At 50.6% G+C, this 26024-nt stretch overlaps 4 protein-coding genes and 1 pseudogene across 13 annotated transcripts in view; 1 reads left to right on the top strand and 4 right to left on the bottom strand.

The window, feature by feature from the left end:
- Positions 1–1317: 1317 nt before the first annotated feature.
- Positions 1318–2194, bottom strand: Hbq1 (hemoglobin subunit theta 1). Its single transcript, XM_005323670.4, has 3 exons — positions 1947–2194; positions 1631–1835; positions 1318–1525 (listed from the first exon to the last, which is right to left on the bottom strand). The coding sequence occupies exons 1-3, from the start codon at positions 2039–2041 to the stop codon at positions 1397–1399; spliced, it is 429 nt and encodes a 142-aa protein (XP_005323727.1). The 5' UTR covers positions 2042–2194; the 3' UTR covers positions 1318–1396.
- A 2882-nt stretch (positions 2195–5076) lies between these two features.
- Hba1 (hemoglobin subunit alpha 1) lies at positions 5077–5764 on the bottom strand. Its single transcript, NM_001312682.1, is given in 3 exon segments — positions 5077–5205; positions 5339–5543; positions 5670–5764. Coding segments are annotated over 3 exon segments (429 nt in total).
- A 4110-nt stretch (positions 5765–9874) lies between these two features.
- LOC101956446 (hemoglobin subunit alpha-like) lies at positions 9875–10964 on the bottom strand (annotated as a pseudogene). Its single transcript, XR_013427065.1, has 3 exons — positions 10576–10964; positions 10249–10452; positions 9875–10113 (listed from the first exon to the last, which is right to left on the bottom strand). The product of XR_013427065.1 is annotated as a hemoglobin subunit alpha-like (transcript).
- A 2243-nt stretch (positions 10965–13207) lies between these two features.
- Positions 13208–14779, bottom strand: LOC101956742 (hemoglobin subunit zeta). The gene is made up of 3 exons (XM_005323672.3): positions 14613–14779; positions 13517–13721; positions 13208–13399 (listed from the first exon to the last, which is right to left on the bottom strand). Exons 1-3 carry the CDS (start codon positions 14705–14707, stop codon positions 13271–13273), a joined length of 429 nt encoding a protein of 142 aa, XP_005323729.2. The 5' UTR covers positions 14708–14779; the 3' UTR covers positions 13208–13270.
- Positions 14780–23809: 9030 nt separating this feature from the next.
- Positions 23810–26024, top strand: part of Nprl3 (NPR3 like, GATOR1 complex subunit) — a 35488-nt gene continuing 33273 nt past the window's right edge. For 2 of the 9 annotated variants that reach the window (XM_021725408.3, XM_078024363.1), the window contains exon 1: positions 23810–23942. In XM_021725408.3, the coding sequence (XP_021581083.1) occupies positions 23907–23942 (36 nt within the window). In that variant the 5' untranslated portion in view covers positions 23810–23906. Of the gene's footprint in view, positions 24025–26024 lie in introns of all 9 variants that reach the window. The other 7 variants (XM_078024362.1, XM_078024358.1, XM_040278464.2 and 4 more) reach the window with 7 other exon arrangements.

The following is a 26024-nucleotide window of genomic DNA, read 5'->3' as shown; positions in this document are numbered from 1 at the left end:
TTGCCTGCCTGGTCTTGAACTCAAGCCATCCATCTTCTCAGCCTCCTAAATGCCAGGACTAGACCACACCTGGCTAATTTTACTGTCTTTTTTTTTTTTTTTCTCTTTCCTTCCTATATTAGGATTCTTTAGAGAAACAAAGGGAGTAGGACATGCAGATGCATAGTTATTATGTGGGATTGGCTCTTGCTGTCCCAGGACTGGAAGTCAGCCCTGCTTGGAAGACCTGAGAACTATAAGCTCCACATCAAGGGCAGAATATGGCTATCACTGCTGAAGCAGACAGCAGTTCGCCTCCCTTCACTGTTTTGTTCTGTCCAGGCACTTAGTGGGTGGATGATGGCCCAGTGGCATTTAGTGGGGATCTGCAGTCTCCTGGTTCCAATGCCAGTCTCTTCTGGGAACCCCACAATACCCTAGAAGTGCCTGTATACTGCCAGCCCAGGAAGGTTGATGACCAATAACATACCCTTCCTGTGTGTGGTCTGCTCTGTCCACTGATATTTTATTTTGGCACTGAAGATTGAACCCACTGAACCACATCCCCAGCCCTTTTTAAAAATATTTTATTTAGAGACAGGTTCTTGCAGAGTTGGTAAGTGCCTTAGCCTCCTGAGCAGCAGGGATTACACCACACCTGGCTGTCCCACTGTAATTTGAAGCTGGCATTCTTTTAAGTGCCTAGAAGGATCTGAAAGGCTGTCCACTGGCAACATGCATGGCTGCATACCTGTTTGTGCCCATTGGTGGTAGGTCTTTGCCATGCGGGTGCTCTGGAATGTACCTTTGTCCTCTGCCAGGTCTGTTCCTGACTTGGGTAGCAGAAAGGGGCAGTAAATAGGGTAATTACTTCCCAAAGTTTCTTTAGTTACCATGGTTGATTTTATATGGAAAAATAAACCCTACCTTTCCTCTCTTTGGAGACTAGATGAAGGCATGATTCCAGTGTGGACCCCCACACACACCTGACTGGGTGCTGGGGCTGGACTTTCCTCCTTCCACCTGGTCCTGAGTCAGGTAACATCTGACTTTCACAAGCCTCCCCTCAGGAACTGACACCACCCCTGCAGAGCTTCTGCCTCTGTTGGAGGTAGGGGTGGGGGCTGTGCCTGGTTTTCTCCTAGGCTGGGTTGGTGGGTGAGGGGCCTGCAGCCGAGGAGTGTCAGGAGGGAGCCAGCGACCTGAGGAGCTGCTGCCGCCTCTGCAGCCCTTACCACTTGAGGGCTGTGAGACCCTATGCCTCAGACTCTCGCCCCCACTTTAAAAGGACGAGTCTTGCTCATCCATCCCTGTGTCTAAAGGACATATATTCCAGGAAGCGTTCTGGGGGACTTTATTCAAGGCGGGGTCCTCGGGAAAGGGAACTCCTGGAGGCCCCCAGATGACCCACCGGATTTCAGCGATATTTGGAGACCAACGTGGAGGTCACATGGCTTAGAAACTTGTCTAGCGAGGCCTGCATGGTGGGGCTGAAGTCTCCGGGATAGTGCCGGGCCAGGGTCACCAGCAGACAGTGGCACAGGAGCTGCAGGCAGATGGAGCTGTGCCTAGGCCCATCCATCATCCACACCCTTCCCTGGTGGGACCCCTTCCCCGGCGACGCTGGGTCCGGCCTGGCCTGCACGCTCACCTGGAAGTTGGCTGGGTCCACACGCAGCTTGTGTGCGTGCAGGTCGCTCAGAGAGGCCAAGGCGCCCGGCAGGTCGTCCAGCTGATCTACGGCAAGGGTCAGCGCGGCAGCCACCTTTTGGCCGTGGGCTTTAACTTGGGCGGAGCCGGGGCTCAGGTCCAAATGGGGGAAGTACGTTTTGGTGCCAGGGAAGGACAGGAAGGTCCTGCGGGGAACGGAGGGTGGGTGCGCGTCTCCGAAGCGGGCCGAGCAGCGGGTAGGTGCGCGTCTCGAGCAGCGGGTAGGTGCGCGTCTCGAGCAGCGGGTAGGTACGTACCTCTCCAGGGCTTCGGTCGTGTAGACGCCAACGTTGTCACCCAGCTTTTTCCACAGCGCGCGCACCATCGCCCGGTCCCTGGCTGACAGCGCCATGCCGACTCTCCCGCCAAGCGCTCTGCGCCCGCGCCGGCGCCTTTGGAGGACTTCTGCGTGGCCTCCAGGGGGCGCCTTGAGCGTTCGCGCTGACCTGTGGTCCCAGGTCTCAGAGGGACTCCACTGTGCTCAGACTGCTACCCTCAGTCTCCCTGAACCCCGAGGCCCCATACGTTAAAGGGTTTGCTACATGGAAGGTAATGCCCAGATAACACTGAGTTTCAGCCTGTGTTTTGGCGTGTCCCCTACCTCCCGTATCTATTGGGACACCTTCCTCAGTCTGTCTACTAATTTATTGTATGAAATGAGGATAAGTCGTTTCTTAGCTTTGTCATGAGAATTAAATGGATAGCAAATGCCAAGTGCCTGGCTCATAGTAAATGTTCCTTTCAGAACAATGAACATTTATTAGGTGCCTGGTTTGTGTCCAAATAATAATTGTGAATATTCAGCATATTCTGCCAGATTCCATATCACACCTTTTTCCCCCCTAAATATTTTTTATTTGTTGATGTACCTTTATTTTTTATTTATTTATATGTGGTGCTGAGGATCAAACCCAGTGCCTCACACATACTAGACAAGTACTCTGCCACTGAGCTACAACCTCAGCACCAACACACATCACACCTTTTTAAATATTTTTAATGCATTACTGGGAATTGAATTGAGGTTAGCCTGAGCAACTCAGCAAGTCTCTGTCTCAAAACAAAGAGTAAAAAAAGACAGGGAATGTAGCTCAATGGTAGAGAGCACTCCTAGATTCAATCTGAAGTCTCTCCCCTCCCCCCAAAATTAGATTCCACATAATTTACCATTAAATCTATCTTAACAGTGTATAATTCAGTGACATTTAGAACATTCACAGAATTGTGCAGCCATCACTAATGTCTAGTTTCAGAGCTTTTTCATCATGCTAAACAAAAACTCAGCCATTAGCAGTAACTGCCCAATCCCCTTCTTTTTGCTCCTGGTTACCACCAATCTTCTTCTTTCCCCCACAGACCTGCTTATTCTGCTTACAGGCTGGCTGGCCTTCTCCCTCCCCTTCCTCTCCCTTCCTTGTTCTCCTCCTCCTCCTTATTCAACACAATGGTGCTTTACCACTGAACTACATTCCCAGCCCTTATATTTTTTTATTTTGAAAATAAGTTACCCAGGTTGGCTTAGAACTTGTGATCCTTCTTCCTCAGCCTCCCAAATAACTGGAATTTATATATCATATTTTACATATCATATGATTTACATATCATATAAATGAGATTATATGATATGTAGTCTTCAGGGTCTGGCTTCTTCCACTCAGCATAATGTTTTCATCATGATTTGTCCACATCCTGCAAGTTTCATTTCTTTTTATGCCTGAATTTTAAGCCACATTTTGTGTGCACATGTGTCCACTGATGTGCATTTGATGTGTTTCCACCATAGCTGAGGCCTCCATGATAAAACAAAATATCAAAGATGGAGCTGTGCCTGGGCCCATCCATCATCCAGTGCAGTGGGGCATGCCTGTAATCCTAGGGGCTCGGGAGGCCAAGGCAGGAAGATCAGCCTCAGCAAAAGCAAGGCGATAAACAACTCAGACCCTGTCTCTAAATAAAATACAAAATAGGACTGGAGATATGGCTCAGTGGTTGAGCACTCCTGCGCTCAAACCCTAGTACGAAAAACAAAAACAAAGATGGCTCCTACCTGGAACTCTACTGAGCCAAAGGGCATAGTAAGGATGAGTCTTGAGCTTAGGGCAGAAAGAACAGAGGGGTTTTTTGTTTGTTTGTTTGTTTTTGTTTTGTTTTGTTTTTTAGTTGTAGATGGACATAATACCTTGATTTTATTTATTTTTATGTGGTGCTAAGGATCAAACCCAGTGCCTCACACATGCTAGACAAGGGCTCTACCACTGAGCCACAATCTCAGCCCCATGAACAGTGTTTTTAAGTGGAGGGCTGGGGCCAGATGGCCCTCAAGCCTTCCCTCTGATACCCATGCCCTGGACATGCTCTGCTAGGAGGAAGTATGTGGGGTGGGTCAGCCAGGTCTCCCTAGCTCTGGATCTTCTTTCTACTGCTCCACTTGGACAGGAGAACCCAGTGACATGGGGCAGCTGAGTGAACATTGGGCTGGGCCCAGAGGTTGAGTCTCCTGACTCTCATGGCCCCAGGACTACAGTATTCATAGAATTGACATCCTGGGTTGATAGTTCCAGAAAATGGTATGGTATCTACAATTCCTGCTCACCCTTAAACTTATCAGAACTGTGTAGAGAATTTGGGGGTTTTAGGGAGACTGATCTCTGAAGGGAGAGGATTCAGTGTTACTCTGAGGAAGTGTGGCTTCCTCAACACCACCCTTCTCTGGGAGGGTCCCTGGGAGAGCTGGGCCAATTTCTCTCAACCCCATGTTAGGCAAGTGCTCTAAGCCTAACTCCCAGCCATTTTTGTTTATTTGTTTTGAGGCAGATTCTTGCTAAATTGCTCAGTCTGTCCTCCAACTTAGAGTCCTCCTGCACCCGCCTGCTGGATAGCTGGAATTATCAGTATGTACCACATTGCCCAGCTTGCTGGGCCATGTGAGTGTAATTGTGTGTGCATGTGTGATAAAATGTGAAGAGGAGGAGCAAAGAGAGTAAGTATTGCAGCAAACTTGTGTGGAATCTTAAAGGCCCTGGAATGAAATGCTGGGAGGAACTACAGCACAGCTCTGCTGGGTAGAGGGGTGTCCAGCAAATCCTGGGCAGCCACCAGTACTGGTTCCAAATCCAGATTCTTTCTGTCCCTCCCTCCTTTGACTTTTCTTGTCCTCTCCAGATATGTAGAGGTCTTTGAACCAGGTAAATGATGTGTTCCCAAGAAGCCACCAGCCACCAACCCCCAACCTTGGGATCTAGGTGGACACAGAGAATCCAGGGCACACAGGCTGCCGCACATTCAGACTTTATTCAAAGACCAAGAGGTGCAGGTGCAAGGAGGGGAGGAGGAACTGGCCAGGAGGCCTGACAGGCATGGATGGGCATGGCCTGTGGGAGCTCCAACTTAACGGTATTTGGAGGTCAGCACGGTGCTCACAGAGGCCAAAAACTTGTCCAGGGAGGCATGCACAGCAGGGGTGAATTCGGCCGGGTGGTGAGCAGCCAGGGTCACCAGCAGGCAGTGGCTCAGGAGCTGTAGAGAGAGGAAGGGCCGTCAGTGGCACTGCCATCTGTGTTCCACCTAACTGTGGGGTTCTCTGCCCTGCCACATTGCCACCTGCACCCTCCACCCGTCCCTCCCGGCCTTTCCCGGCCCCAGCGCTCACCTTGAAGTTGACGGGGTCCACACGCAACTTGTGTGCGTGCAGATCGCTCAGAGTGGACAAGGCGCCAGGCAAGTCATCAACGTGGGCCGCGGCATTGGCCAGAGCATCAGCCACCTTCTTGCCATGGCCCTGGACCTGTGCGGAGCCGTGGCTCAGGTCAAAGTGGGGGAAGTAGGTCTTGGTGGTGGGGAAGGACAGGAACATCCTGCAAGGAAAAAACAGCGGGTGAGCGAAGTTGAGGAGGATGAGGGCATAACAGATAGGGTGTCAGCCGGTCACTGGGACGGGTGTTGAACCCCAGGGACCAAGCAGGGCAGAGAAGGGCGCTCACCTCTCCAGGGCCTCGGCACCATATGCAGCACCATGGCCGCCAATCTTCTCCCAGCAAGCCTTGACGTTGTTCTTGTCAGCAGGAGAGAGCACCATGGTGATTTCTTTCTGAGTCCGTGTCAGAACCAGAAGCGTGCTGGACCAACAGAGCGCAGCGCTTTTATGGCCCGGGTGTTTGGGACCCGCCCAGCCCAGCCTCGCTTATTGGCTGGCACTGGGTGAGTGAGCAGCCAGGGCTGGCCAGCAGGGGGCAGACTGGCGCGTCCAGCCAGCTGGGTCTCACCCGCACTGGGACCAACGGGCATTCTTTCCCCCACTCCCCGCCGCCCTCTTGGAAGCCGCATGCTAGGCCCCAGCTGCCAGTGGGGGATTCTTGCAGCGCCATTTCGGATCACCGAGTATCCTAGCCGTAGGCTGGACTCCTGTGAGCACCGGCAACAGCCAGCCCACACAACCCACTCTGACTTGACAGATGTGCCTCTCTTGAGCAGGATAAGAGGTGAATTGGGAAGCAAGAGAAGCTTTTCCCAGTCGGGACAGAGAGAGGTGTCCCCTCAAAGGTGCTCTGCCGGCCATCCCTGCAACAGCCCTCAGCAGCCCCCTTTCCTTCCACAGACAGTCATTGCGTCTGACTGACAGGCACAAGGAAAGAAGATGCACCCATGCACGAAACTGGCAGCGCTTGAGTAGGGCGCACCAGGCTCCAGCTCCCTTAGCTGGTGGGGTGGCTGCATCCCCAGGTCATGGACTCTCAGTGGGGGCTCTCCTTTGCCCAGCCCCTGGGCAGCTGGGTGAATGACAGCCTCTGCCCCAATGGACTAGTGGTTCTTCACAGTGACAGCCCAGCTGTCCAGATGGTGCCAGACTTGCTTTAAGTGGGGTTAGAGTGATAAGCACAGGTGCAGGCTGAGCAAGACCTGAGCATCTGGCTTGTCCGGAACCTGCACTGTCATCTGCACTGTCGTCACAGAAGTACACGTCCACTTTCACACCTTGGGAAGGGCACTGAGGAAACCTAGTTTAGCCTGAGGGTCAGGATAGGCTTCCTGGTGGAGGCTAGTCTGGAAGGTGGGCTTGGGAGGAGAAGGCAGAGGCTTGCCTCCAGGGGCAGGGAGAGGAGGTCCCTGTGGCTATGGAGCAGAGGTGGGGGAGCCGGTGGGGAGACTGGCTAGAGGCTTTAGACTGAAGACAGAGGGACCTCCCTGAAGCAGTGAGAGGGACTGGAGTGCCAGCAGGTGCTGCCCTCGTCCCTTTGCTGGTGACAAGTGATGGTCCCTTGGGCTTGTGGTGGATGGAGGGTACTGAGGAGCAGAGGGGATGTGAGTTCACCCATGTGTCTTGCCCTGGGTCCGAAGGAAGAACTTGTTCTGAAGTGGCCTGGGTGGTACCCTTCTGCCCACTGCTGTGCTAGTCCCTTCCCTAAAATCCTAGGTTCTTGTTCACAGTGAAAGCCCAGCTGTTCAGATGGGACATCTCTAGCCATTTTTAGTTGTTATTCTGAGACAGGGTCCCCCTAACTTGCTGATGCTGGATTCAAACTTGGCATTCTCCTGCCTCAACCTCCTAAGTAGCTGAGATTATAGATGGGTGCCACCAAGCCCAGCCCTACATGAGCCCTTTAAGACAAGTCTTAGTCTGTGGAACATATTTCAGCCAAAGACTGAACATATTCTCTCTGTGTCTCTCTCTTTGAGACAAGGTCTTTCTATGTTGCCCAGGGTGGTCACAAATCCCCAGCTCAAGCAATCCTCTGACTTCAGGTATCAGAGTAGCTGTCAGACTTGCATTCTTTTGCACATTTTGCATGTTTTATTTTTATTTATTCATTTGGCAGCACGGGGGATTGAACCCAGGTGCTCTACCACTGAGCTACATCCCATTTTATCTGTTCCTTTGAGATAGGGTCTCACTAAGTTGGCCAGGCTGGCCTCAAACTGTGATCTTCCTACCTCATCCTCCCAAGCAGCTGGGATTTCCAGATGTGTGCCACCGCATCGGACCTGACTTACATTCTTCATGTGGAAAGAGCCCTCGTGTGTAAATAAGAAAGAGGGCTGGGGGCCAGTTGTGGTGGCATATGCTTGTAGTCTCAGCTATTCAGGGGGATGGAACTGAGATGGGAAGATCACTCGATCCCAGGAGTTTGAGAGCAGCCTCAGAAACACAGTGAGACCCCATCTCATAACCGAAACAAACCATCAACAAAAACCCCACCAAGCAGAAAGTAAAAGGGCTGGGATAGAGCTCTGTGGTAGTTTGTGCTCAGCATGGGTGAGTCCCTGGGTCTGATTCCCAGTCCTGAGACAGAAAAAAAGATACCAGGCACCATGGGACATGTCTATAATCCTAGCTACCTTGGAGACTGAAGTAGGGAGATCACAAGTTAGAGTCCAGCCTGGGTCCCTGAGTAAGACCCTGTCTCAAATTTTTTAAAAAGGCTGAGGATGTAGCTCCATGGCAGAGCACTCCTGAGTTCAATTCCCAGTATTGCAAAGAAAGAAAAAACTAGGAACTGGGATTGTGGCTCAGTGGTAGAGCGCTTGCCTAGCATGTGTGAGGCACTGGGTTCTATCCTCAGCACCACATTAAAAAAAATAATAATAAATGAATAAAATAAAGGTCTGTGTCCATGTACAACTGAAAAAAAAATTTAAACCCCAAAATAAAATAAAAATGACTATGAGAACAGGTGACAAAAATATTTATAGAACGTTAAGAGAAATGATCAGCAAACTGGAATGAAGCTGGGCTTTATGACGAATGTCTGCATTCCCAGATACTTGGGAGGCTGAGTCAGGAGCATCTCTTGAGCCCAGGAATTCAAGGCCATCCTGGGAAAACTAGGAGACCCTATAGAAAAAGAAAGAAAGAAAGAGAGAGAGAGAGAGAGAAAGAGAGAAAAAAAAGAGAAAGAAAGGAAGGTACATGAGGGATCAGCCATACCAGTGTCCTCTTGGTACAGATGGAAGCCACCTAACTCAGTCCCCAGATGTTCACTTTGATTTCTATGAGGTAGGGAGACAGGGTAGAGGGTCTAGTTTCCTGCTTTGGATAATGCAAAAAAGTGTGTGTATATGTTGTGTGTGTGGCTGCAGCGGGAGGGTGGGCGGGGGTGTGAGAGAGAGGGAGAGAGAAAGCATTGATGGATGTCAGTTTATTCCTTGAGCACTTTCAAGGTTTGAATAAAAATGGGTTGGCTAAGAGGCAGAGGAGTGAATGGGAGAGAGGAAAAAGGGGCCACCCCAGCAGTTCCCAGAGGCCCATGACCAGAAAGTGGTGAATGGGGTCCTTGCTCTCCTCCTGGTTCTGCCCAGTGCAGTGTGAGCAGGCTCACTTTGGCAGTTGGCCTGAAGGCCCTGGGGCAGTGAAGCCAGGCATGGTGTTCAGGATCCCAGGGTGGAGCCTGAGATGCCGCATCTGGGCCAGGGGCATCCCTGACCTCAGCCAACAACAGGAGGGGCAGATCCTCAGGGAGATCCCAGGATGGCTCAGTGCCTCAGGGCCAGAGAATGTGTGACAGTGAGCCAGGGCGTAGGGGGGCACTGGGCTGGGGACACCTGATCTGTCACTGTGCCTCAGGATTTGCAGGGAGGGAGCAACACTCTGCTCTGCGGGTGGTAAGCTCCCTGAGGGCACCCTGTCTGCTCCAGTCAGCCCACCCTCTCCTTGCCTGACTGTGGACCTGCTCTCTGAGGGTCACTGTGACAGAGGTAGGGCAGCTGGGAACAGCACACTCACTTTAGCACACCTACCCTCTGGTGGGAGTCAGATTTTCCTGCACCTGCTTTTGCATCCAGAGAAGCCTATTTTTGTTTGCATGTGTGTTTTGAGACAAGGTCCTGCCATGTTGCTCACCCTGGCCTCAAACTTGCAATACTCCTCCTGCCTCAGCCTCCAGAGTAACTTCCAGATTACAGGCATGTGCATTGAGGCCAGCTCCTTTGGGTTTGGCCTAGGTTGTATGTTTAACGGGGATCGGTCAGCCCAGAAAAGGGTGTGGACAGTAGGAGTCTCCTCCCCTGTCCCCTCTGAGGGACCCTGGGAGGTCTGGCGCTTTTTAGGACTGGGGCGTGGTTCAGTGCCTTCTCTGGAGTAGGTCCAACTTAGCACCCCTCCCCTCCCCATAAGGGTCCTTGGTCCAAGATAAGTAGGACCACCTCAACCTTGGCATGCAGCAGACACAGAGAACCAAGGCACACAGGCTGCAACCAGCTCAGACTTTATTCAAAGGCCAAGAGGTGCAGGTGCCAGGAGGGGAGGAGGCCTGGCCGGGAGGCAAGGCTGGCATGGATGGGTGTGGCCATCAAGTTTCTAGCTTAACAGTATTTGGAGGTCAGCACGGTGCTCACAGAGGCCAAGAACTCGTCCAGGGAGGCATGTACCGCAGGGTTGAATTCCTCTGGTTGATTAGCAGCGAGGGTCACCAGCAGGGCGTGGCTCAAGAGCTGTGGAGAGAGGAAAGGCTATCCGTGGTGGTAGAGGCCACTGGCATCTGGGCCTCACCTAAAGGTGAGGTTCTGTGCCCTGCCACCTGAGCCCTCCATCTGTCCCTCCTGGCCCAGCCCAGTGCTAGCACTTACCTTGAAGTTGAGCAGGTCCACACGCAGCTTGTGTGCATGCAGATCGCTCAGGGAGGACAGGGCGCCAGTCAGCTCATCGATATGGGCTGCAGCATGGGCTAGAACATCAGCCACCTTCTTGCATGGCCCTGGATCTGGGTGGAGCCAGGGCTCAGATCAAAGTGGGAGAAGTAGGTCTTGGTGGTGGGGAAGGACAGGAACATCCTGCAATGAGAAAGTGGTGGGTGGGGGAAGTCAAGGAGGGTGGGGGCATAACAGGTAGGGTGCCAGCTGGTCACTGGGCAGGGTTGCACCCCGGGACCTAGCAGGGCAGAGGAGAGCACTCACCTGTCCAGGGCCTCTGTGCCATACGCAGCACCACTAGTGCCAATCTTGTCCCAAACAGCCTTGACGTTGGTCTTGTCAGCAGGAGACAGCACCATGGTGATTTCTTTCTGAGTCCGTGTCAGAACCAGAAGCGTGCTGGACCAACAGAATGCCGTGCTTTTATGGCCCGGGTGTTTGGGACCCACCCTGCCCAGCTACATTTATTGGCTGGCACCAGGTGAGTGAGCAGCCAGACCTGGGCAGCCGGGCCTCACCCACACAGGACCCGCAGGTCAGAGGTTCTTTTCCCAGCTCTCCACCATCTCCTTGGCAGCAGCCTGCCAGTTGGGGTGGATGGTTGCTGGCATTTGCTGTGCATGAGCTCAATGCCATCTCAAATGTTCAAGCATCCTAGCTATTGGCTGGGCTCCTGTGAGCACTGGCAAAGGCCAGCCCACACCACCTCCCCTGATCCTAGGCTTTTCACAGGCTGGATGTGCATCATCTGAGCAGCATCCACACAGGGGTGAATTCTTCCAGGTGGTGAGTTGCCATGGTCACCAGCAGGCAGTGGTTCAGGAGCTGTGGAGAAAGTGCCATTAGTGGTGGTAGAGACTGTGGCAGTGGTAGAGACTGAAGGCCACAGACATCCACGCACCACCTTCTTGAACCATGAGTTCTCTGTCCTGTGACAAGGCTGGCTGTGGCTGCCAGATCACATCCTAGTGGTCACATTGAGGTTGACCAGATCCACACACAGCTGGTGGACATGCACATCCCTCAGATCACTTAGGGCCAACTCCAGGTCATCTATGTGGCCTGTGTGTTAGTCAGCATTTTGGCCACCATCTCACCTAGGCCTTGACCTGGGCAGAGCCATGGGATAGATCAAATTGGAGGAAGCAGGTCTTGGTGGTGGGAGGATCCTTAGCAACCTGTGGGTTGAAGCGGTATGTGAGTTGGGGTCAGAGAAGTACAGCCAGACAGTTAGGAGTTGGCAATGGGGCAGGCATTGCACTTGAGGCTCGATGGGAGAAGGGTCCTCAATTCTCTAGGGTATGCACACCATGCTTGTACTATGGCTGCCAACCTTGTCCCAGACAGCTCTGAGTTGGCCTTGTTAGCAGGAGACAGTGCAATACTGGGTTCTCTCTCTTCTTTTTGGTACTGAGGATTACACTCAGGGACACTCAACCACTGAGCCATATCCCCAGCCCTATTTGTATTTTTATTTAGAGACAGGGTCTTGCTAAGTTGCTTAGGACTTTGCTCAGTTGCTGAGGCAGGTTTTGCACTTGTGATCCTCTTGTCTCAGCCTCCCAAGTCATGTGGATCACAGGTGTGCCCTTCTATGCTCTGCTAGAACTCAGAGCTTTTATAGCCTAGTGCAGGGTCATGTCCCAGGGCTAAGTTCACTGGCTGGCAACCCCACTAGGAGATGCCCATATGGGAGGGGCATAGGGGTGGGTGGGTCCTAGCTGTATTTCCATGCTACTTTAGGGACCTGGCTTTCTGCACTGCAACTTCACCCATCCTGTGATTCTTAGCATGAGTTCCTGAGACCCTTCTAATCTCATAATGCACCCAGGTGTGGCCCAGACCCAGGGCACATTTGATGTACCTGTTTGCTGGGATAGGGAGGAGAAAGCAATCCTTTCCAGAATGGCATACCAGCTGCTTTCACACTAGACTTCCCCCGGGACCTAGAGCTTGACCATGGTGGGTCAAGTCCTCCAAGTTCCCTTCCCTCCCTGGTCCTCGGCACTGACTTCTTGGGGGCCTAAACAGAGCCACAGCCAGGGCTCATCTTCCAGCATCCCTCTTCAGGCCTGGCACTGTGCTGCTTCACAGAGGGATCCTCAGCTTGGGAAACACTGCAAAGGCTGGACCCTAAGATTCTTGCCCTCCCTAAGTTGGCCAGGGAGTGTGGAGACCAGTCTTGGATGAGCACAAACCTTGGAAAGGCAAGCTGCAGAGTCTGAAATGCAGTGCTGGGGTGTAGGGTGTTCATGAGCCTGTTGGGCATAGACCCTGCATTATGATCTCAAAAATTATATCAAAGATCTAGTGAATCCATCTCATGCATGAGGCTCAGAGAGCTCAGGCAAGTGCAGATCACACAGCTTGTCCGTTCAAACCTGCACTGCCAAATTGTAGCCACTTCCACTCCTACCCCCATGCCTTGAGATTCTCGGAGAGAGGGACTAAACTGGCGCAGGGCAAAGTCTGCCGCAGAGGGAGCCTCCAGTAGGGAGAAGAGGAGGCATAAAGGAACAGAGACGCGGATCCCTGCTTGGGAGAGGGAACGGCTTCAAGTCCACCACCACCAGGGTGGTGGGAGTTGGGACATCAGGAGCGCAGACCCGCACCCACCAGGCGAAGCAAAACCATAATCTCTTGGCGGTTTGGAAAGGCAGGGAGAGTCGCAAATGCATGTGCGACCTGAAGGAGATCACACGGGATGCTGTGCTCCCAGTGCTGGGGTGCTCTGGGCCAAGACCTTCCCCAAACCACCCTGGGAGTGTCCTCTAGGCAAGGATGACCCCAGTGTCGACCGCATTCCTACGCCGCCCCAACGCATCCCCCAGCGTCTCCCCTCCTCCCTTCCTCCCCTCCACTAAGAATGCAGGACTCAGGTTGTTCCATTCTCATCTAATTTATTGGGGGTTGCGGGGGGGAGGGCTCAGGGACAAGGGAAGGGTCCCGGCGGCGGTGCTCAACGGTATTTCTCAGTGAGGACGGAGGACAAGATAGACAGGAACTTGTCCCAGGCGGCGTGGGTCTCAGCAGTAAATTCGGCAGGGAAGTGCGCGGCCAGGGTAACCAGCAGACAGTGGGACAGGAGCTGCGGGGCAAGAGAAGCTCCGGTAGACGTAGGCGGGGCGTGCCCGGTCCAGGCCCCGCCCGCGCTTGGTCCCGCCCCCGTGGCCCGCCCAACCGGGACCCCAGACCACTTGCCCACCTTGAAGTTGACCGGGTCCACGCGCAGGATGTAGGCGTGCAGCTCGCTCAGCTTGGTCAGGGCGCTGTCGATGTGGTCGATGTTCTTGACCGCATCGCCGATGGCGCCCACCACCTTGGAGCCGTGCGTGCGCAGCTGTGACGACCCTGGGTGCAGGTCGAAGTGCGGGAAGTAGGTCTTGGCCTGCGGGAAGCTTGCGAACAGCCTGCCAAAAGGTCGGGGGAGTGAGCTGGGGAGGCGTCAAACTAGAGACTAACCAGTACTTGCAGTGGATCAAATCAGGGGTGCCCCCCAAATCAAAACTCAGGAAAATCACATTTTAACGCAGTGTTTTGAGAAATGAATACAAAACCATCCACATTGCTGACACGGTGGCCCACGCCAGTAATCCCAGTGGCTCAGGAGGCTGAGACAGGAGGATCATGAGTTCAAAGCCAGCCTCAGCAACTTAAGTCCTAAGCAATTTTGTGAGACCCTATCTCAAAATTATACATGAAAAGGGCTGGGGATGTGGCTCAATGATTAAGTGTCCCTGGGTTCAATCCCCTGTGCCAAAAATAAAATAAAACAAAAGGTCTATATTGCTGATTTTTCCCATTGCCCAGGCTCCAGTGTGGCAAGACACTGCCTCTCCCTCAATGTCCATCATTCATTCATTCATTCATTCGTTCAACAGATGTTTGAGCTGCTGAGGACTGAGACAGCTCTGCCTTCAGCTCCCACCTCCTCTTCAACTGGCTGGCTCTAACCCCCTCCTCACTGCTGCTCATCTTCATCTTTGTCCTCCCTCCCTCTCCCTCTCCCTCTCCCTCTCCCTCTCCCTCTCCCTCCCCTTCTCTCTCTCTCTCTCCTCTCTCTCTCTCTCTCTCTCTCTCTCTCTCTCTCTCTCTTTCTTTTTAGTGCTGGGGATTGAACCTAGGTCCTTTTGCAAGCACTTTACCACTGAGTCATATCGCAGTTCACACTGTCTCCTATTGACACTCCTAGTGACCCTTCCTCAGGAACTCGTGCTACCCACCCTTTCTCACTGACCTCTCCTTACCACCTCTCCCTGGCCTCTGACCTGGTCACTCAGGCCACCCTGTATGGTACTCACCTCTCCAGAGTCTCAGTGCCGATGATCTCAGATTGCATGGAGATCTTGTCCCAAATGGACATGATGATGGCCCTTTCGCTCTTGGTCAGAGACATGGCAATGAGGGTCGGTGGCTGTGATGGAGCTGGGTGCACTTGGGAGTAGCCTAGTGATGCTTACTTCCCAGAGGCCCCTTATATGCACAGAGTTAGGGGCCCAGTCTGGCTGGGCTATTGGTTGGGAGAGGGAAAGGGGTTCTGGGGGTGGAGTCTGTTATCAGAGTGACAGTGGGCAGTCTGGGACTGTTGAGGGTGAGGGGCTATCAACTCCTACCCCCTGCTGACCTTAGAGGGGGTGGTGGCCATAGTCTGACTCAGAATCTAGGAGAGATAGGGGCCCAGCCATCCCAGGAGCTCATCCTGCATTTGAAGTTCAGTCCCGTACTGTCCTTATCCACTTCAGAATTGCAAACTGGGGCTCAGAATGCACCACCATGATGCCTGTACTAGCCTCTTCCCCCTTTGTCTCTGGTTTCTGTTTCTTCTAAGAAAACAAGGATCCTGTTAACCCAGCAATGAGGGAAGCTGTTCTGGGTCTGTCTCAGGTGGAGAGTGTCTGTCTCAGGTAGCAAACAAAACCCATTCTCTGGCTGTCTTTAAAATGTAGAGACAGGGCTGGGGTAAAGTTCAGTGGGTAGCACATACTTAGCAAGATCCTGGGTTCAATCCCCAGCTCAGAAACTGAAGACAGATGGCCAATAAGTACATGAAAAGATGCTCAACATCAACAGTTATGAGGAACATGTAAACCAAAATCACAAAGACCACATCACACCTGCTAGGATGATCATAATTGAAAAGGCAAGTGTTGGGGTCAGCTCAGTGGGAGAGCACCTGTATTGTGTGTGCAGGGCCCTGGGTTCCATCTGCAGCAAGCAGAAGATAAATACTTAAAAATTTTAAAAATGAAATAAGTTCTGGGCAGGATGTGAAGAAATCAGAATTCTTCCTGGCCTTTCTTACATTTCATACTGTCCCACCATCTCCTTGGAGGGTCTTACCTACCAGGGGTGTACCCAACCTCGCATTCCCTTACATTTGCTTGTTAACTGTCCTGGCAAGTGCTGCTGACCACAGCTGGCCCAGGATGCTCACCTGGAGTGTCTCAGCCTGGCAGCTGGACCCCCATGGGCACTTGGGCCTATGTAAGGCTACAGGTGAGGTTTTACTCCTAGAGAGGAGGAAGATGCCAAGGTTTGATGTGGAGTCTGATGGATAGACGGGTGGAGAGGACAGAATGAGTAAACTATACAAGGAGCTTCAGGTCAGCTGACGGAGATTCATGGAGCAGGGGAGACAAGTCTGGGGGGTAGGGAGGAAATTGGCTACATGAGGGACAGTCACAGACAGTGCCCAGTGAGGTAACTGGGAGGGCCTCTCCACTGCAGTGTCTAGATACTTGTGGCCAGGGTTGCTCTTCTCCCTCACAGAGGAGGTAATGATGGTGGATTCCAGGATCCTGCTTCCAAGGCAGCCCTCTGTCCTGCGGATGATGGCTGCCAACTATACTGACCCCTCGGCCTCCTCTCACCCTCCTGGGATCATGTGCCCCTTCCCATCCTGAGTTCTCACAAGGACAGGACTCCCCAGGAGGCTATTTGTTTTTGAAACTTCCAAATTCTGCAAAGCATCATGGGAAGATTTCCTTTTCCCTTTTTTTTCATTATGAATATAGCACATGACAGTTTAAGTTTAATGAAGCTCACCTTCAACCCCAGCACTCCCCAAGAGTGATCTCAACCTTCAGCTTTCCTTTCCCTGGAAAATGGACCAGGGGGCTCCACTGTTGAGTTATATCCCCAGACATTTTTCTTATTTTGTTTTGTGACAGGGTCTCACCAAGTTGCCCAGGCTGGCTGCAAACTTGCAATCCTCCTGCCTCAGGCTCTCGAGCTGCTGGTATTATAGGTGTACTCCACTATGCCTGGCTTTAATAGCTTTTGAGCCACTCACATATGCATCTAAATCCTTCAGCCGTTTCTGTGTGTGCCTGTGTGTGCGCGGGTGTGCAATGCTTTGGCCATCATAAATGAAATGATACATTGTGCTCCCACTTTTTTGGTACTGGGGATTGAACCCAGGGGTGCTTAACCACTGAGCTACATTTCGAGCCCTTTTTAATATTTTATTTAGAGACAGGGTCTCGCTAAATTGCTTAGGGCCTTGCTAAGTTGTGGAGGCTGGCAATGAACTCCCAATCCTCCTGCCTCAGCCTCCCAACTTGCTGGGATTGCAGATGTGTGCCATCGCACCTGGCTATGTCCCCTTTTGTGTCTGTCCTTTCTTACCTACTAGCGTCTGTGATATTTACCAGGCACAGGGTAGTGGTCTGTCTTCACTCCATTGTACTGTGAATGTGTCTTTGGGTTGCTTTTTCATCCTTGCACATGTGGCCTGGTACCCAGGTTCTCTGAGGTGTGTGCATAGGAGTGGAGTTGCTTGGTTGTACCTCATGTCTTTTCAACTTCAGAAGACAGGGCCAGGTGTCTTCAGAGCAGCTGACGAGGAGATGTTCATAGTAGCTGGAGTTCCCTTGGCTCTGCGTTCTTGAGCACCTGCCATGCCCTTGATCTTCGCCTTTCTAGTGGGGTGCAGGGTTTGGCCTTTCTTAGCAGCTAAGCATGCCACATCCATGAAGTCATCATGATGCATTTATCTATCTATTGATGAACATTCAGGTTGTTTCCAACTTTGGGCTACTGCACGTAGAAGAATATGACATCTTTAAACAGGATAAGAGAATCACTAATTTAATGGCACGAATTAAATTAGTGCCATTAAAGGTGTAGGCTGATAAGACTCTAGCATGGAGACAGGGACTTGTAGACCACGTTGTATCTCAGAGCCTTTTCTTGAGGTCTTGTGTCTGAGGTGACAGTTCATTCGGGATGGATAGTGGAATCACCAAACTCTCTTCACACTGGGCCCTGGACCTTCATCAAAGACCCCGATCCCAAACATAGAACCCTTACAATACACACAGCTCCACCTCCACTCTCTTATGCTGATTGTGGTTGAACACATTTGTGATATTAGTGCCATTAAATTAGTGATTCTCTTATCCTGTTTAAAGATGTTATATTCTTCTATGTGCTGTAGCCCAAAGTTGGAAACAACCCAGATGTTCATCAATGGACAAATAGATAAATGCATCACGGTAATGATATTTCTATAAAATGAGATGCTGTTCAGCTATAAAAATGAAGTATTGATAAGATGCTACAACATGGATGAAACTTGTCATGTATGGTGGTGCATGCCTATAATCCCAGTGGCTTAAGAGGCTGAGACAGGAGGATCGTGAGTTCAAAGCCAGCCTCAGCAACTTATCGAGGCTCTAAGCAAGACCTTGTCTCAAAACAAATTAAAAATAAAAAGGGCTGGGGATATAGCTCAGTAATAAGTGTTCCTGGTTTAAATCCCCAACCCCAAAATAAACCACATGCATACAAAAACAAACAAACAAAAGCAAATCCTGCATGGATGAAACTTGAGCCCGACACATGCGACTACATGTCATATGATTCTTTGTATATGAAGCCCAGAACAGACAAATCCACGGAGAGTAGATGAGTACTTCTCAGGGCAGGGGAAGGGGGTGGAGAGCCCGTGCTTAGTGCAGGGGATTCCCTTTGGGCATTGAAAACCTAAACTATAACTAGGAGATGGTTTATCATACTGTGAATATGCTAAGTGCCACTGAATTGTTCAGCTTTAAAATGGTTGAACAAATGCCAGATGCCCAGGAGACAGGGACTTGTAGACCATATTGAATCTCAGAGCCTTTTCTTGAGGTCTTGTGTCTGAGGTGACAGTTCATTCTGGATGGACGGTGGAGTCACCAGACTCTCTTCACACTGGGCCCTGGACCTTCACAACCACTCTGTGAGGGAGGGCTTTATTTTATTATCAGTTAATTTTAAAGATAAGGAACCAGAGGCTCAGGGAAACTGTGAAACGTGTGCAGGGTTTCAACAGAGGAGGGAACTGGCCCAGTAGTTTGATTTGCCTAGGATGTTGTCTGGGCCGGGCCAGCCTTGGTTTCCCGTGGCGGGAGGAATTGGAGTCTCTGCAGTGAGTCCAGGCTGGTGGGACCTAAGGTCTGGGCAGAATTCCAAGCTCCAGGCACATTCTGAGCTGGGGTCAAGCTCAGATGGGCATTTGGCCAGTCAGTCAAAGCCCAGGATGGAGATCTCTAGACTAGTGTCTGAGAATGCAACCCGGGGACCCTGAGCCCAGCTCCATTGTTTTTTTTTTTTTTATTTTTTATTGGTTGTTCAAAACATTACAAAGCTCTTGACATATCATGTTTCATACATTAGATTCAAGTGGGTTATGAACTCCCATTTTTACCCCAAATACAGATTGCAGAATCACATCTGTTACACATCCACATTTTTACATAATGCCACATTAGTAAGTGTTGTATTCTGCTACCTTTCCTATCCTCTACTATCCCCCCTCCCCTCCCCTCCCATCTTCTCTCTCTACCCCATCTACTGTAATTCATTTCTCTCCTTTTTTTCCCATTCCCCTCACAACCTCTTATATGTAATTTTGTATAACAATGAGGGTCTCCTTCCATTTCCATGCAATTTCCTTTTCTCTCCCTTTCCCTCCCACCTCATGTCTCTGTTTAATGTTAATCTTTTCCTCCTGCTCTTCCTCCCTGCTCTGTTCTTAGTTGCTCTCATTATATCAAAGAAGACATTTGGCATTGGTTTTTTAGGGATTGGCTAGCTTCACTTAGCATAATCTGCCCTAATGCCATCCATTTCCCTGCAAATTCTATGATTTTGTCACTTTTTAGTGCTGCGTAATACTCCATTGTGTATAAATGCCACATTTTTTAATCCATTCATCTATTGAAGGGCATCTGGGTTGGTTCCACAGTCTAGCTATTGTGAATTGTGCTGTTATGAACATCGATGTGGCAGTAACCCTGTAGCATGCTCTTTTAAGGTCTTCAGGGAATAGTCCGAGAAGGGCAATAGCTGGGTCAAATGGTGGTTCTATTCCCAGCTTTCCCAGGAATCTCCATACTGCTTTCCAAATTGGCCTTACCAATTTGCAGTCCCACCAGCAATGTACAAGTATACCCTTTTCCCCACATCCTCGCCAGCACTTGTTGTTGTTTGTCTTCATAATGGCTGCCAATCTTACTGGAGTGAGATGGTATCTTAGGGTGGTTTTGATTTGCATTTCTCTGACTGCTAGAGATGGTGAGCATTTTTTCATGTACTTGTTGATTGATTGTATGTTCTCCTCTGAGAAGTGTCTGTTCAGGTCCTTGGCCCATTTGTTGATTGGGTTATTTGTTATCTTATTGTCTAATTTTTTTTTTTTTAAAGAGAGAGTGAGGGGGACAGAGAGAGAGAGAGAGAGAATTTTAACATTTATTTATTTTTTCTTAGTTCTCGGCGGACACAACATCTTTTGTTGGTATGTGGTGCTGAGGATCGAACCCGGGCCGCACGCACACCAGGCGAGCGCGCTACCGCTTGAGCCACATCCCCAGCCCTTATTGTCTAATTTTTTGAGTTCTTTGTATACTCTGGATATTAGGGCTCTATCTGAAGTGTGAGGAGTAAAAATTTGTTCCCAGGATGTAGGCTCCCTATTTACCTCTCTTATTGTTTCTTTTGCTGAGAAAAAAACTTTTTAGTTTAAGTAAGTCCCATTTGTTGATTCTTGTTATTAACTCTTGTGCTATGGGTGTCCTATTAAGGAATTTGGAGCCCGACCCCACAATATGTAGATCAGAGCCAACTTTTTCTTCTATCAGACGTAGAGTCTCTGATTTGATATCAAGCTCCTTGATCCATTTTGAGTTAACTTTTGTGCATGGCGAGAGAAGGGGATTCAGTTTCATTTTGTTGCATATGGATTTCCAGTTTTCCCAGCACCATTTGTTGAAGATGCTATCCTTCCTCCAATGCATGCTTTTAGCCCCTTTATCAAATATAAGATAGTTGTAGTTTTGTGGATTGGTTTCTGTGTCCTCTATTCTGTACCATTGGTCCACCCGCCTGTTTTGGTACCAGTACCATGCTGTTTTTGTTACTATTGCTCTGTACCAGCTCCACTGTTTTAACCTTCATGTTGGGGGTTATAGTCAGCATTAGGAAGGGCCATCTGTCACTGCAGGAGCTCAGGACATGGTACAGAATTTAACATTATTCTTGCCACTGTTGAGCTCTTCTCTGGTGGGGTAGGAACACCACAGTGGAAAAGACTGTAGTAGAGGGCTGGGGATGTGGTTCAAGCGGTAGCGCGCTCGCCTAGCATGCGTGCGGCCCGGGTTCGATCCTCACCAGCACCACATACCAACAAAGATGTTGTGTCCGCCGAGAACTAAGAAAAAATAAATAAATGTTAAAATTCTCTCGCTCTGTCCTCTCTCTCACTCTCTCTTTAAAAAAAAAAAAAAGACTGTAGTAGATATGTCTGTCTGCCCCACCTACCCCTCTGGCAACCCAAGTGTAAAGACTGATAAGGCCCAGCTTCTAAGTGGCCTCCTACCCCACCCCAGGGGCACCCAGGCTAGGAGGAAGGTTGGGGGTTTCAGTTTCCAAAAGTGCACTTCTTTCTAGTTTCTTTCATTGAAGCAGGTTATCAAAACTATTTAAATTTAAAATAAGGAAGACTTCTAGAGGTGTCTATCCTTAGCAGAGAAGACTCTGAGGGTGTATCCTACTGCCTTGCAGTTTCTTATCCAGGAAACAATGTGAGAGCTTAGAGTAAGGGCTGCATTTCAAAACCATTTACTCCAAACCTTTGCTGGTTGAGGAGCTGCAGTCCAAAGTGGGGGTCCCTGCCCCTCAAGCCAGGGCACTGTCCTGAGCTATGACTGTTTTTTTTTTTTTTTTTTAAAGAGAGAGAGAGAGAGAATTTTAACATTTTATTTCTTAGTTTTCGGCAGACACAACATCTTTGTTTGTATGTGGTGCTGAGGACTGAACCCAGGCCACGCGCATGCTAGATGGGTGCGCTACCGCTTAAGCCACATCCCCAGCCCTGAGCTGTAACTGTTATGCCAGATTCATGGGACCCCAATAGACCTCCAGGAGCCGAATCCGATGCAATCACACAAGAGTCTTTATTGCAAGCTCGAGCCTGGACTCACAACTGTTCCCAACGCAGCGGTCCCAGGGATTGAGTCCCAGTCCTTTGTTCAGTGAGGATTTATAGGTTTTTGGGGATACTCTATGTGTCACAACATCACACAGCAAATCATTCCATACCTCGGGAAAGTCAAACAACAACTCTTAACATAGATTAGCACATTCACTGGCAGGGAACAAGTTTGGTAGGGGTGATTGGTTAGTACAAGAGGGGAATTCCTTTGAACTGATTGGTTTAGGCCACAAGGGGTGTACGTGCTGAACTACATGGTTTCCCAACATGTTATCAACCACCATAAACTACTTGGGGGTCATCTGGCATTCCAGGTATCTTCCCTGTCTCTTGCTGATTAGAGGTTGCTAGGAGGGTTGCTATGGGTTCTCACTAGCCTAACTGAGTCAGGGACACCTGGTGCCTCAGACCTCTCCTGTTATTTACAGACAACTCAGCTGGGTGGGTATGTGCTTAGGAGAGCTCTGTGGGTTTTTCCAAGGACAAGGGTAACGCCCGCTTCCTTGGATAAGCTTTGCTCTGAGGTAGAGGCTGGTTCCTCAAAAATGGAGTCACATTAGTTTCTCATGAGGTCTCTAACAGCTGATGAGGTACATGAGTGTGGGGCTGGTGAGGCTGCCAGGGAGGTGCTGGCACCCTCCAACAAGCACCACGGGTCCTGTACTGAGCCCTGGGAGGCAGCCTGGGAGGGTGCACCCTAGACTTCTGTGGGATGGGAGCTCATGATCTTCCTGCATTTGGCACCAATGCCAGTATCTTTGCCATTTACTAGTCTGAAGTAAACCATCCATAGTGCTGTGAAGGTTGTGGCAGGAAGTAGGCCCTGAGAGGATAACTGGGGGAATGATGGCCTCCTCCATGTCTGGCCCTTCCCCTAGTCCAGAGATTGCTGGGCTGGAGCCCCAAGGGTCTGCCCAATGAGCAGCACCACCAGGGAAATCAGAGGAGGGAGCCTGAGCCATAGTCTTGCCACATGGCTGGCAAAAAGCCCCTATGACCACAACAGGCCATCATCCCAGGCACAGGCCTCCTGCTCCTGCACCCTCCTTTCCATTCCAGGGACTTTGGGGACAAGCATGGGAGAACCTCAGGCCTCCTTTTACATCAAGACCTGAGATGGGATAAGGCTGTGCTAAGAACTCATTCACACCATCAGAGGACAAAACCCCCAAGAAAAAGAAGGCAGTGCTCGCCAGTGGCAAATAACCAGCTGGTACCATTTTCTCTCTCAGGGAAAACCAAAGAAAGACACTATTTTCCTTTTTTTAAATTTCAGAAAAAAATTAAAAATGCATTTTTTTTTTTTTTTTTTGGTACAGGGGATTGAACTCAGGAGTGCTCAACTACTGAACCACCATCCCCATCCCAATTTTGTATTTTATTTAGAGATAGGGTCTTACTGAGTTGCTTAGGGCCTCACTAGGTTGCTGAGGCTGGCTTTGAGCTTGCAATCCTCCTGCCTCAGCCTCCCAAGCCACTGGGATTACAGGTGTGTGCCACCACTCTGGCTGCTTATTGTTATTTTTTGAGACAGGGTTTGGATATGCCGCCCAGACTGGACCCAAACTCCCGGACTCCAGCAGTCCCGCGTGGGTCTCCCCAGGAGATGGGGCTACAGGTGTTCACTACTGTGCCTACAGGTGTTCACTACTGTGCCTACAGGTGTTCACTACTGTTCCTGGGTAATTTTATAGTTGTACGTTTCAACTTCCTGCCAAAGAGATGCGTTAGTTTTCTTCGCGGTCTGGGCGCTGAACCAGGGGCGCTATTCCACTGAGCTACATTCCCAGCCCTTTGGATTTTTTTTTTTTTTTTAAGGCAGGGCCTCGCTAAATCGCCCAGGCTGGCCTCAAACCTGCCATCCTCCTGAGTCGCTAGGATTAGGCCATCGCGCCCCCCGCCCCCGCAGTGGGCTACTCTGCCATCGCAGAAACCTGCGTCGCCGGCACCAGGTCAAACGCCTGGCAGTGCCGCCGGCCCCGGGGCACTCGCGCCTGCGCACACGGCCGCCCGCGCGGGACTTGGTGGAAGTCTCGCGAGCGCGGCGCGGGAACAGCGGCGGCGGGCGCGGGGCGTGTCCTGGCCGCGCGTCCTGTCGGGCCGCCCCGCCCCAGGCAGCATGGGGGACAACACCAGCCCCATCAGCGTGATTCTGGTGAGCTCGGGCAGCAGGGGCAATAAGCTGCTCTTCAGGTACCCCTTCCAGAGAAGCCGGGAGCACCCCGCGGCGCAGACAAGTAAGTGGGCCGGCCGCGGCCGCGGGGACCCCGGCGCCCGCACGGCCCGCCGCTGCTGCCCCTGCCCGCGGACGGCCTCTTCCTGCGGTGGCGGTGGCCGTGCGCGCCGGGGCCCCGGCTCAGCCTCTCCGGAACCGAGCCCCGGGGCCCCGCCCGGCGCCGAGGTGTGGAGCGCTGCTCAGCCGGCCAGAGTGGCACCGAGCCTTAAAACCACACGCGGTGGAGGACGCACCCGGGCCTCCAGGGTCCCTCGCGGAGGCAACTGCTGTTGCCGTGCCTTTCCCGACTGTCTGCGTGAGGGCGAGCGCGGGCCCGCTGCCCTGTCTAAGCACAAGTGCAAGCACTCTGGACACACACGTCCCGCCCCGCTGTCACAGTGCCCCGGAGCTCCACCCTGGACGACCCCTGGCGCGGCCTCGCCTTTACAAAGCCGAGCCAGTTCCGCCCGGTGAATGTTCTGACTATTTACTCTGGCCCTCTGCTCAGGGCCGTTTTCGTTTTCAGTCTTTCGCTGATACACACTACACAAGTTCTTCTTATGTATCATTTTGTGGAATATCTGTAGCAGCCAGTTCCAGAAGTAGCCTAAGGGAGAGTGAGTTTATTTATTTGGTAATGGGGATTGAACCCAGGGACGCTTAACCGCTAAGCCACATCCCTCCCACCCTTTTATTTTTTAACTTGAGTTAAGGTCTCATTAAGTTGCTGAGACTAGCCTCCAACTTGAGGTCCTCCTTCCTCAGCCTCTCAAATTGCTAGGATTTACAGATGTGTGCCACTGCACCTGGCACATGTGGATTTTTTTTTTTTTTTGAGTTGTCGATGGACCTTTATTTATATGCGGTGCTGAGAATCAAACTCAGTGTCTCACACATTAGGTAAGCGCTCTACCACTGAGCTACAACCCCAGCCCCCACATTTAGTTTTTTTTTTTTTTTGGTACTGGGAGTTGAATTCAGGGGCACACTGAGCCACATCCCCAGCCCTATTTTGTATTTTATTTAGAGACAGGATCTCACTGAGTAGCTTAGTGCCTTGCTAAGTTGCTGAGGCTGGCTTTGAACTCTTGATCCTCATGTCTCAGCCTCCAGAGCCGCTGGAATTATAGGCATGTGCCACTGCGCCCAGCCACATTTAGTTTTAATACACTAAGTTTTCAATTCTTGTTGATCTAATAGGTAAAGAATTGAATCTGATAGAGTGAATGTGTTTTCTGTTTTCAGAGCCATTTACATTTCCTTTCCAGTGAATGAACTGTTTGTATCCTTTGCCTCATTTTCTCTTGGAATTGTTTGATTTTGATTTTTTTTTCAAATTGTAGAAAATTGAAGGAGCTTTTACATATTTAAAATAAAAGTAGGCTTTTGTGACAAAGCTGTAAATATGTACGCAGTTTGCTTCTGTGTTGAACTTGAGATCCTCCAGCCTCTGCTTCCTGAGTAGCTGGACTGGCAGGTGTGTGCCAGGCCTGACCTCTGCAGATGGCCATTAGCCTGTTGATTAACTGGGAAGAAAAGGCATCTTCATATTTATCTTCCAGAGAAGGGTGTGCCTGCTGTAGCCTCTGTCCCAACATCTTTCCTCTTCTGACAGAGTGTTGATTTTATAGAGTCAGGTTTTCAGTCTAATCTAAGTTTTGTTATGCTTGAGGACTGCTGCTCACTCAGATTGTTAATCAAAGTCTTCTGAGGGGTGGGACTTTAGCTCAGTGATGGAGACTTTGCCTAGCATGTGAGCCTTAGCACCAAATAAAGATAAACAAATAAAATAAAGGCATGCTGTCTATCTACAGTTACAAAAAGAACTTAAAAAAAAAAAGTCTGCCGAGTTTTCCTTGGATATTTATTGTCTCTTATTGTTTGTTTATTTTGTGTGGTAGTGGGGATTGAACCCAGGGCCTCACACAAAGGCTCCACGACACTGAGCTGTATCCAGTACTTTTTATTTTTTGTTTTGAGACAGGGACTCACTAAGTTACTTATAGCTTCACTAAGTTGCTG

This window comes from Ictidomys tridecemlineatus, chromosome 10 (genome assembly GCF_052094955.1).
Source record: "Ictidomys tridecemlineatus isolate mIctTri1 chromosome 10, mIctTri1.hap1, whole genome shotgun sequence".
Taxonomy (NCBI): Eukaryota; Metazoa; Chordata; class Mammalia; order Rodentia; family Sciuridae; genus Ictidomys; species Ictidomys tridecemlineatus.
This window is presented reverse-complemented; position numbering and strand designations above follow the sequence as displayed.